Here is a 12,623-nt window from a genome sequence, read left to right on the forward strand (position 1 = left end):
TTATACCCTGAATTAACGGAATAGTTTCCATCAGTCCCGTATATCCAGAAATGACTATCTTCCTTCCCTGATAAGCTTATAGGTATAGCGAGGATCCTTTCAGCATCTTGTCGATTGAAGTTTTTGAAAACCGAATTCGTATTCCATGTCTTCTGGCAGATCAGCTCGTGAACTTTCTGAAGTCCATTGTCCATATGTCTCCTGGTAGTGACTTTTCCATTTATATTACTCAGAATCCAGCTATCTTCCCAGATATTGGTGTTGTTTCCATTGCCAATCCTTCTTCTCGTTCCTTGTTCCATCAACTCTCTAGCTCCTATAAGGCTTCTCCATATCCAAGATGCAGTATTGGGAACTTTGCACCTAAATATGGAAGTCCTTGGGAAGTATTTTGCCTTCATAACTTGACTGACTAGGAGATTAGGTTGAGTTATCAATCTCCAGACCTGCTTGCCTAGAAGTGCTGCATTAAATGCCATCAAATCTTTGAAGCCTAATCCTCCCATGTTCTTACTCTGAGTGAGCTTCCTCCAAGAGCACCAGTGTACCTTATTCTTTCCATTGGCCTCTCCCCACCAGTAGTTTGACATTAATGAATTGAGTTCCTTACATAATCTGGATGGGAGCTTAAAACAGAACATGGTGCACATAGGCATGGCTAAGGCTACTGATTTAAGCATAATTTCCTTACCTGCTGTACTTGAGAACCTGTTTTTCCACTTGTTCATTCTCTGTTGTATATTTGATTTGACAAAACCAAAAATCTGCTGCTTTGATCTTGATACCACCATTGGTAAGCCGAGATACTTGCCTTGAGTAACACTTTGCATATTCCACAACTTGATAAATCTCATGCTTCAGATGTAGCCTCACATTCTTACTGAATAGTATGGAAGACTTATTCAGATTTATCAATTGACCAGACCCCGAAGCATACACCTGCAGCACCCTCATTAATTCAGTTGCCTGACCCTTATTTTCTTTGCAAAAGATCAAAGAGTCGTCTGCAAAAAAGAGATGTGTTATACTAGGACCATGTCTACTTATTTTCATCCCAGAAATCTTTCTAGTTTCTGCAGCCTGCCGATTGAGGTTGGAAAATCCCTCAAAGCAAAGAAGAAACAGATAAGGGGATAGATGGTCCCCTTGTCTAATACCGCTTGTGGGGATCACATACTCTTTAACTTCCCCATTAATATTGAAGAGTAAGATACAGATCTTACACACTCCATAATCCAGTTTCTCCATCTGTAATGAAAACCCATCTTTTGCATAATGGCCTCAAGAAAACTCCATTCCACACGGTTGTAGGCTTTAGACATGTCCAACTTCACTGCCATGAACCCATCCTTACCTTGTCTCTTGTTATTTAGATAATGCAAATACTCATGAGAGACCATGATGTTGTCTAAAATTTGCCTACTGGGGATGAATGCAGATTGGTTTTTGCAAATGCAGCAATGTAAAACACCTTTGAGCCTATTTGTTAGGATTTTAGCAATGACTTTGTACATGGTAATGCAAAGACTAATGGGTCTAAACTGCTTCAAAGATGTGGGATTAAGCACTTTGGGGATGAGAGTAATCACGGTGTGATTAACACTCTTCAAGAGATGGCCAGAATGAAAAAAAGTTTGGATTGCATTTACCACTTCTTTCTTGATAGTAGTCCAGAATTTTTGGAAAAAAAGTGGTGACATACCATCAACCCTAGGAGCTTTATCTGGGTTCATAGAGAAAATTACAGATTTTATTTCTTCTTCAACACTGGTTTCATCAGGTTTCCATTGAGTTCATCAGTGATAGTATGGGGTATACCATCCAGTACCTCAGTTAAGTCCCCAACGTCATTACTGTTCAACAGATTCCTATAGTATTCTGCAATTTCCTTACTCACTGCGTGCTCACTCTCAGTCCACGTACCATCCTCTCGCTGAAGTTTGTTTAGTCTATTTCTCCTTCTCCTACCTTGTACAGAGGCATGGAAAAATTTCGTGTTCTTGTCGCCCTCCCTAAGCCATTGTATCCGCGATTTTTGAAGCCAGTGAAGCTCTTCCTCTTTGTAGGTATCCTTTAACTATTTTTTTAGAGAAACCATGCTTCCCTTTCTGGTGCTACCTATAGATGGCTTCAGGTCACTCAACTGGTTCTTAATCTGCTCAATTTTCGCTCTTGCGTTTGCTTGGAAGTTATTCCTCTATTTTAGGAGAGCTACTAGGCAGTTCTTGATCTTCCTAACCATTTGAACATCCTAGATCCATCAATTTCCTGCTCCCAAGCCGTCCTGATTACCTGACAAAATTTGAGTAAATTGATTGATTGAACCCCTATATATACTTGATTGATTGACCTAATATACAGCTATGGTAACTGATTTTCTATTCTAGGTAAGAAATATATACAGATTTTAGCCATAATGTCTGTCATAATCTGCCATAATCTTTCCCATAACCTCTGCCATATAATCTGCCATAATCTTTCCCATAACCTCTGCCACAATCTCTGCCATTGATACCATTGATATCCCCCCTCAAATTGAGGCTGGCTGATCAACAAGCATCAATTTGTCAACAAGAAAGTGATGACGATTTTTGGAGAGAGCTTTAGTAAACACATCCGCAATCTGGAGATCAGTGGGGATATGCGGAAGAGAGATGACCTGAGCATCATATGATTCACGAATAGAGTGACAATCCACTTCAATGTGTTTGGTACGCTCGTGAAATACTGGATTAGCCGTAATTTGAATTGCACTAGTGTTGTCGGCATGAAGCGGTGTAGACCCTTTTTGAGGAAACCCGAGCTCACCTAACAATCCACGGAGCCAAACAATTTCAGAGCATGCAGAAGACATAGCACGATACTCAGACTCCGTAGAAGACTTAGACACCCTATCTTGCTTCTTGCTTTTCCAGGAAACGAGAGAAGTACCAAGGAACATGCACCAACCAGTAACTGAACGTCTAGTATCAGAACAACCAGCCCAATCAGCATCACTATATGCAATCAGGCGAATAGGAGAGTTTGCTGGAAAGAAAAGACCACGAGAAGAAGTGCCTTTCAAATAGCGAACAATGCGGCGAACAGCTGCCAAATGAAGGTGCCGAGGTGCTTGCATAAACTGACTAACTTGTTGAACAGCAAAAGAGATATCAGGGCGAGTAATAGTCAGGTAGTTTAGACTACCCACCAGCTGTCGATATAAAGACGGATCAGAGATAAAATCACCTTCATCATGACGATACTTAACATTCACTTCCAAAGGGGTATCAACGGATCGACCATCTTGAAGACCAGCCAAAGCAATTAACTCCCGAATGTATTTGTGCTGGGTTAAGAAAATACCGGTGGAACTAGAATATACCTCAAGACCTAAAAAATACTGTAAAGAACCCAGGTCCTTCATATGGAAACAACGTTGAAGATGGTCTTGAAGTTGAGAAATCAATGCATAATCAGTGATCAACATATAGTATGACAATGCCTTTAGATGTCTTGCAAAGAAACAAAGAGGAATCATACTGGCTTTGGACAAAGGAGAAACCAAGAAGTGTGGAACGAAATTTATCAAACCAAGCACGTGGAGCTTGTTTCAAACCATAGAGTGATCGTTTCAACTTACAAACATCACCTGAAGGTGTGGAGAATAACCCTGGTGGTGGAGTCATATAAATGTCTTCTTTCAGATCTCCATGTAAAAAGGCATTTTAACGTCCATCTGTCGCAGTGACCATCCCTTAGAAGCAGCAATGGCAAGAACAAGTCGTACCGTAGTCATCTTTGCTACAGGAGCAAATGTCTCCTCATAATTGATTCCATATTCCTGTCGATTACCAAGGGCCACCAATCTCGCTTTATGTCTATCAAGCGTTCCATCGGACCGTAGTTTAATGGAATAACCCATTTACAGCCAATGGGTTTTACACCAGTAGGACAAGGTACGATGTCCCAAGTATGATTCTCCAAAAGAGCTTGAAGTTCTTCGTCCATAGCTTTTACCCAACATGCATGTTTAGTTGCTTGAGAATAAGAGGAATGTACTGCAGTGTCAACTAAAGCGGTAGAGAAACCATACCTATCAGGAGGTTTGCTGATACGGGAAGATCGTCGCAGAGTCACAGAATCATCAGAAGTGGTAGGCAGTGGAGCAGGATCGGGAAGGATTTCTACTGATGGAGGTCGTCGACGTTGATAGACAATGCCAGGTCTAAATCGTTGAATTGGTGGAGAGATATCATCAAAGCTAGGAAGAACAACATTGTTGGAAGGAAAAGTGTGCTGCGAAAAATAGTACTCATGCTCAAAGAAAATGACATGTCGAGAGACACGCAAACGATTAGCAACAGCATCATAACATAAGAATCCTTTTTGAGTGGTGCTATATCCCATAAAGGCACACCGAACTGACTGAGCTGCAAGCTTGTGGCGCTCATGAGGTGGTAGGTGAACAAAACAAACACAACCAAATGTGTGTAGCATGTGATAATTAGGATGTACACCAAAAAGACGATAATAAGGAGAATCAAAACCCAATTGTTGAGAAGGCAATCGATTAATCAAATACACAGCAGTTGACAAAGCTTCAACCCAAAATCTAGGGGGTACAGAAGATTGTAAGAGTAATGTTCGAACCATATCCAACAAATGACGGTTTTTACGTTCAGCCACCCCATTTTGTTGAGGGGTATAAGGACATGATCTCTGAGATACAATCCCTTTGCGTTGCAAGTAGGCTTGGAAGTCATGTGACACATATTCCCCACCATTATCAGACCGTAAGATCTTAATACAAGTGGAAAACTATGTCTCAATGTAAGCCACAAAGGTTTGAAAAACAGTAAACACCTCAGCTTTAGTGCGCAGGAAATATATCCATGTGAACCGACTATAGTCATCAATGAATGTCACAAAGTATTTATACTGCGCATGTGAAATGACAGGAGTAATACCCCAAACATCACTATGTATTATCTCAAAGCATGCACTAGCACAACCAACAGAAGTAGGAAAAGGTAACATCTTACTCTTCCCCAATTTACACACAGAACAATCAAGAGATGATGCATGAGCAAAACCTTGATCTTTAGCACCAAGAAAACCATGCTTTATTAAATCAAATAAAATGACATTATTTGGATGACCCAATCGTCTATGCCAAATTTCAGCCTTATTGTCAACAATCATAGAGGCTAAAGATAAAGTTCTAGGAACAGTAAATTGCAATGGAAATAATCTTCCCACTCTAGGCCCCTTCGCGATTACCTTCCCCGACATCTGGTCCTGCACAAGACAACCACCACGAGAGAAATGTACATCACAATGATTCTCCACTAGCTGTCCAACAGAGATTAAATTAGTAGACAACTTAGGAGCAACAAATACATGGCGAAAAGAATGTCCAATATCACCAATAGCTGTAATTGGAAGATTACTACCATTAGCAATCTGAATATTTTGGCAACCAGTATATGGCCGCAAATTTTGTAAAAAATCAGATGAACCAGTCATATGATTGGTCGCTCCTGAGTCGATAAGCCAAGTAGATGAAGCTGGCTTACCTTGACCTTGAAGTCCAAGGGCAGAAAATGCAGTAAGAATCATCTGCTGGACCATTTCTGGGGTCAGAACAGTCTGGCTGGTGGTAGATGTAGGACCAATAACAGGAGCATCTGGAACAGTAGCTTGAAAAGCTTGGGCTCGCCTGTTTTCCGGACGTGTAGGACATTTCTTGAGAATATGTCCACTTTGCTTACAGTAACTGCAGAATTTCTTACCACAATTGCGAGCAATATGGCCAAACTCCTTGCAGCTGTAGCACTGCATTTGTCCCTTTCCTCTATTCCTTCTTTGTGCAGCATAAGCAACATTGACAACCTCTGATGTCCCACCAGCTGCACTTAGAATTGACTGTGTAGCCAATCTTTGTTCTTCCCGTAACAATTCACCAACACACACATCCAAAGAAGGAACTGGATTTCGATTCAGCAATCCACCCCGAGCAGTCTCAAATTCTGGCCTCAGTTTCATCAAAAACTGATCACGCATGCTAACTTGATGAACTTTTTGAAAGCTTGCTAAGGCCTCCTTAGGTATCTCAAAGTAGATGATATCAGAATATTCACCCCACAGATTTAGAAATGCAGAATAATATTGCTCAATAGAGAGATTACCTTGACTGAACTTACTGATATCAAGTTCAAGCTGAAATCATCTTGCAGTGTTGTGTTGATGATATATGCGTTTCAGAAAATTCCATATCTCCTTTGCAGTATTAAATGAACGTAAGCTGTTCACCATATGAGGTTCAATGGATGCTAAAATCCATGAAATAATTCGTGAATCATTTGATTCCCATTGACTTATTTCTTTCTCAGTTCCAGAAGCAGTAGAAGACCCATCAATGTGACCCCAAAGCTCCTCCCTTTCAGAAACATTCTGAACTGAAATTCCCATGTTGCATAATTCTTCCCTGTAAGTCTGATACCCAAAGTCTCTGCAAATTGTCTTCCAAAAGAATTCTCAGCAGCCATTCTTAACAAAACTCAAATGCAAATCCGAAATCACAGATTGATAAACTAAGAAATATCAAAACCAGAATGTTGATTAGAAATCAACCCAAAAAGCTATAGAAAAAAAATACTCAAAATATCTTATAGATTCAAAAGGTAGGCTGTGATACCATGACAAAATTTGAGTAAATTGACTGGAATCGGATGCCGTTCCTCTTCCTGGTCCTTTCTATTAAATAAGAATTCCTGTACAATCTATTTTTGGTAAACCCCTATATATACTTGATTGATTGACCTAATATACAGCTATGGTAACTGATTTTCTATTCTAGGTAAGAAATATATACAGATTTTAGCCATAATGTCTGTCATAATCTGCCATAATCTTTCCCATAACCTCTGCCATATAATCTGCCATAATCTTTCCCATAACCTCTGCCACAATCTCTGCCATTGATACCATTGATATTACCTCCCCTATATCCTCTCTTTTTAACCACCTCTTATCAAAGTAGAATCTCTTCTTCCTCTTACCAAGGTTCCTCATAGTATCAAACAAAAGAATGCTGTGATCAGACGCGTAAGAGTCTATATGTGTACACAGAACTTTCTCATAAACCTGTGACCAGGAGTAGCTACATAAACCTCTATCCAGTCTTTGTTTGATTTCTCCTTCATGTTCCCAATTGTTACACCAAGTCCAAGGATGTCCAACAAAACCAATATCCATCAACTGATTCCCATTAATGAATTGCTTAAAGTCTTGAAAGCTGCTTTCCTGTCGACTATTTCCTCCCTATTTTTCTTCATTGGAGACAATATCATTAAAGTCTCCAGCTATCATTGATCTTTCTCCCCACAATCTCTTTCTACGTTCTATGACTTTCCACTGTTATTTTCTGATCTGATCCTCACTACTCGCATAGATGCCTACAAACCACCAATCAGAGTTAACTTCCGAGTCCTCCACATGAGCTTCTATGGTAAAAGCAGTCATCAAAACCTCTATAATTTCACCTCATCTTTCCAAAGTAGAGCCATTCCTCCTGCCTTATTCATTGCTTCCACTACAACCATTTCATCAAATCTTAAAATATTTTTCACTTTTTCCATGTATTTTGTTCTATTTTTTGTCTCACTTAAAAACACCAAACTTGGAGAGAAGAGGTTATTAACCTCTCTCAACTGGGGAATTGTCAAGGGGTTCCCCACTCCTTGATAATTCCATACCTGCACTCTCATTTGGGTCCTGGGGTCCTATTAGGGATGGACCTTTCCCCCTCAGCCCCTTGTTTATTCCTTTTCGTCTCATGTACTTCATCCTCAACGTTCTCCATAGCCACATCCACTTCTGTAATTTTCCTCTTGCCTTGGTTTTTAAGATTCCCCAAGTTGATACTTATTCCTTTCAGAGCCTGTCTTATTTTGCTAGGTGACCTTAAAGGCTGTTGAGCCCTTTTGAGTTGCTTCGGTATTCCCTCTTGCTTTCTAGTCGTACTTTCATGATCAACCTGCGTAAGTAACAAAGCATTGTTTGCCGCCTCCAAAGCTGGCTGTTGAAATTGCTGAACCCCTTTCTCACTCAGTATATGCTCTAGATTGCTATCCACCATCATCGAAGTCCCCCCATCCTGTTCGTTGCCACCCTTCACCGCCCCTGCATAGGTTAGTTCCCCTCCTGGATTGGATTTTAGAGCTTCAGATTCCTCAACTCCCTCCATGCTTGAAACAGATACTGTATTGGAAGTTGTTGCCACCAATACCTTCCTCTGATCAGTTGGTTGATCATCCTGTTGGTTTCCTCCCAATTCTTGGACTGTCTCCCTCTCAAACTCCTCTTCCACCCCTCTAGAACCATCATGAACTTGTGTCTCCGCACATTCCTTCTCTATCCAATCCCCATTCTGATAACTCCAGTGGTGCCTTTGGGGATTAAATAAAACCCCTGTATGTTTTTTCAGAGTAGACATCATCCCATTTTCATGTCCTGCCTTCATCCAATTCCCATATTGATTATCCTTTTTACCTTCCCTCCCACACACAACCATTCCACAAGATCTCTCACTGTGGCCTATTCTGCCACACCTATAGCAAAAATCCGGGCATCTCTCATATTTAAACTGAACCCATTTTGCTACCCCTGCCACTTTGATTGTTGTCCCTTGCAGCAGAGGTTGAGTAATATCCACTAATGCAGCTAGCTTGAGATGCCTTCCCTCCTTTCCCCCCGTTTGTGGTATAATGACATCTCTTACCAGATGAAAAACAGATCCTATCTTCTTACCCACTTCCTTTGAGATATAGTGAACTGGAAGATTCCAGACTTGCACCCAAAGTGGTGCTAAATTAAAGGCCTTTTCATCATCTTCAATCCCCTCATACCATCTGTTCAGGACCAGTAATTGGTTATCCAAAATACACGGACCTCCCTGAGCTATTCTATCCCTATCATCTTCTTTAGGTAAAATAAATTGGAACAAATTTGGACCCAACTCAGCCACAATCAAATCCCTTGGATACCCCCATGCTATTGTAACAAAGTTCTTTACACCCATGCAGTTAGCTATCTTCTCTCCCACTATTTTCTCTAACAGACTGCTTTGACACTCCTTGATATCTAAAGTTAGCTCCTCGCTCCCCATCTCTATGATCTGCAGCTCCTTGTTCGAGAGAGTAAAACTTTGCAGAGTATCCGCAATGTCTTCAGCCATTGGACTTAAACGAGGTAGTGCTAGTATAGGTCTCACACCCACACCGACCTCAAAGAAAACCCGATGAACCCACAAAGGGAAAAGAAAAAATATGCTTATCTTTAGGTAAATGTTAGATTGGTAGGCAACAAAGAAACAGAACAAGATGCACCTAACACTAATGCACCTACTTTACCAGACAAGATAAGATTGGAGAATGGCAATGAGTTTACCTGTCTATTATAAAACCACTCCCTTGGAACTTCGTCTTAGCCTGTAGATCTGGTACCTCCTTGTAATATAGCTTGAATGAGTCATCAAGATCTCAAATAGAGTTTCCTGGGTACTGTTCAACAACCTCTGAAGCAACGAAATTCTGCTCTTAGTAATGACTCCTCAGCTCCTACTTACTATAAAAGGAATCCGATAGTAATACACTTAGAATTGGGTGTTTAATGCTTGAAGATTGTCTGAAAGTTAAAAAGGATTGAAACTTTTGGGACTTTCGGGACTTTTGAGAGCTCCCACAAAGGGAAGAGTTGCTCTCTGTTTTAGAGAGAGAAAGTGCCCCTACAAGAGAGAGGAGTGGACTATAATCCAATCGAAAGATGAAGTTGCACCCGGTCAGAAGTTGGTTTTAATGGCAGTGTAATAAAGTTGGAAGTATTTGTGGCCTATTAATCTATCTCTATCTATCTATACTTCTTATCAACATAAGTAGATAACGTGCGAAGAGCTGTGATGACCTGGAGGTTTTCGTCGTTCTCTCACGTGCCGCGCATGTGGGTTGCAATGTTGTGTTTTTCGCGCATTGCGCGCCTCATTTTCTGTCAGTATCCCATGTGCCTCCTGCTGCGTTGTCTGTCGCATTTTCTCAATCTGGTACTATCACATGCTTCTTCTTATCGCTGCCTTCTCTCTCTCCTTCTTCTTTTGCCTGCTCTCTCACATGCGTCGGACAATGCTGCTCTTTTGCTTATCCGCCTATTCTGAGCCCAGGTTCACCAGCCTGCTGCGCTATCGGCTTCTCTCCATTCGTTGTTGTTTAGTCTTCACTCCTCCCAGGTGCGGCACCCACCGCTGTTATGGTCGCCGCTCGTTAGTTAGCTTAACTGAGCTTAAGCTGTGGCTTTGGGGTTCGCTCTTCCTCCGTGTGAGTTTTTTTTTTCCTTTCCGGTGAGATCCAGACTTTTTCATTAGCCTTCTGCTTGGTCCTTAGCCTGAAACTGATGTTTTTTTCTTTGCTGTTTGTTTCTTTCCTTTCTCGAGCCGCATAAGCCCCATCGAACCTCTACCTCACGTGTTCTCTGCGTTTCAGCCACACAAGCCCCATCGAGCCTCTGCCTCTCGCGTTCTCTGAGTTTCGGTGGTCCAGATCAGCTGCCGTCCGTTCCTCCTACTCCGCTGTAAGTCTTCTTGTTCTTCCTTTAAGGTTTTTTTTTTTTTGGGTTCTTTTTAGGCTTTGGGTCATTTAGGTCCTCTACATCTACTATTTTGCCCTCCGGAAGGTTGCGAGCTTGCTCTTTTTGGTGATGTGGTTCCTCTGTCGGTGATGTGGTTCTTTAGATCCTCTACTAGATCCACTGTTTTGCTCTTTCAGTTATGTGGTTTGAGTTTTTTTCCTCCTTCATTTTTTGTCTTATCGTATCTTATCTTATCTTACTTGGTTTTAGAATATCTTCTTGCAAGATATGTTCCGTTTTGTGTTTTTAGAAGGCTTGGGTTCCGTTTTGTACAGTTGTGGGTATTTTGAATCATCCTCTTCCCTTGTGTCTTAGTGATTTTGGCAAATTAACTGCAGCTGTCTATTATATAGCTTATGTTTGCCACTGAAACCCACCATCTTCTCTTGCTTTTTCAATGCTTTTCTCTTTTCTTTTACTGATTTGTGAAGTGATTCTTGAACTGTTTTCTGACAGGCCAGGGAGGTGCCATCTTTGCCCTTTTTCCCTCTCTGGACGCTGGCCTTCTGTTTTTTCTCTTGAGTCAGGTGCGATCTCGCCCTTCTTAGTTTTTTTTTTCCCCTGTCCACGTTTCACGGTTCCCCCCTCCCCCTTGGATGTTCCAAGGTCATTCCACTATCTGCTCTACATGGATTTGATGCTGCTCTGCTCTCATGAAACCTCCAGTTGTTCCTCCTTACAAACTCGAGAATATGAGAAGTTTTGTTGTTCTTTTCTTTTCTTTGCTACCATGCTCTGTGATAATAATTTGTTTCTTTTTTGCCCTATTGCTGTTCTTAGTTGCTGTTTGATAAAGCTTCTATCTTTTTGGATTTTGTTTGCTTCATGCATTGGAGGGGAATGTGCTTTTCTTTTGGTCCTTTTGCTATGATATTTCAATTGTTCTTGGTTGATTAACTTGATTGACCGAATTAGTTTGTTTGCCTTTTTTCTGTTCCAGTTCTTACACCTAAGGATCTGTTCCTTTAGAGACTGTTTCCCTCGTGCATTAAATTTTTTTTCCCTTCCTCTACAAAATTTGATTTTTTTTTCCTTTGTATTTGCAGAAGTTTTGTTGTTCTTTTCTTTTTTTTGCTACCGTGCTCTGTGATAATAATTTGTTTCTTTTTTACCCTATTGCTGTTCTTAGTTGCTGTTTGATAAAGCTTCTGTCTTTTTGGATTTTGTTTGCTTCATGCATTGGAGGGGAATGTGCTTTTCTTTTGGCCCTTTTGCTATCATGGACTGTCCTACTTTACTGGATTTTTTTTCCCTGTCTCTAGATTTCTGTTTTTTTTTTCGGGGAAATTTTGGTGTCTTTAGTTGTTGTTTGATAAAGTTTCTGTCTTTTTTTAGTTTTTGGTTTAATTGATGAATTGGAGGGAAGTCTGCTTTTCTTTTGCCCCTTTAGCTATCATGGTATCAGATCCTTTATTGGATTCTGTTTTTTTCCGACTGTTCTGGATATTTGCATGTCTTTTTCCTGTTCCAGTTCTTACATCTAAGGATCTGTTCCTTTAGAGACTTTTTACCTCGTGCATTAAATTTTTTTTCCCTTTGTATTTACAGAAGTTTTGTTGTTCTTTTCTTTTCTTTGCTATCATGCTTTGTGATAATAATTTGATTCTTTTTTGCCCTATTGCTGTTCTTAGTTGCTGTTTGATAAAGCTTCTGTCTTTTTGGATTTTGTTTGCTTCATGCATTGGAAGGGAACGTGCTTTTCTTTTGGCCCTTTTGCTATCATGGACTGTCCTACTTTTCTGGATTTTTTTTCCCTGTCTCTAGATTTCTGTTTTTTTTTCGGAGAAATTTTGGTGTCTTTAGTTGTTGGATAAAGTTTTTGTCTTTTTTTGGGTTTTTGGTTTAATTGATGAATTGGAGGGAAGTCTGCTTTTCTTTTGCCCTTTTAGCTATCATGGTCTGAGTTACTTTATTGGATTCTGTTTTTTTTTTTTTGTTAAAAAGCTCGTTTATTGCAGTCT

The 12,623-nt window shown here is 40.5% G+C and overlaps 1 protein-coding gene and 1 long non-coding RNA gene across 2 annotated transcripts; one reads left to right on the plus strand and one right to left on the minus strand.

Annotated features, from left to right (window-relative positions):
- Positions 1 to 2,530: 2,530 nt before the first annotated feature.
- On the minus strand, positions 2,531 to 3,520 carry LOC113770332 (uncharacterized mitochondrial protein AtMg00810-like). The gene has a single exon (XM_027314752.1). The coding sequence runs from the start codon at positions 3,518 to 3,520 to the stop codon at positions 2,531 to 2,533; it is 990 nt and encodes a 329-aa protein (XP_027170553.1).
- Positions 3,521 to 10,266: 6,746 nt separating this feature from the next.
- On the plus strand, positions 10,267 to 11,193 carry LOC113770009. Its single transcript, XR_003468376.1, has 3 exons — positions 10,267 to 10,352; positions 10,518 to 10,605; positions 11,119 to 11,193. It is a non-coding gene; the product is annotated as an uncharacterized LOC113770009 (long non-coding RNA).
- Positions 11,194 to 12,623: the final 1,430 nt, after the last annotated feature.

Source organism: Coffea eugenioides, chromosome 5 (genome assembly GCF_003713205.1).
Source record: "Coffea eugenioides isolate CCC68of chromosome 5, Ceug_1.0, whole genome shotgun sequence".
NCBI classification, from domain to species: Eukaryota; Viridiplantae; Streptophyta; class Magnoliopsida; order Gentianales; family Rubiaceae; genus Coffea; species Coffea eugenioides.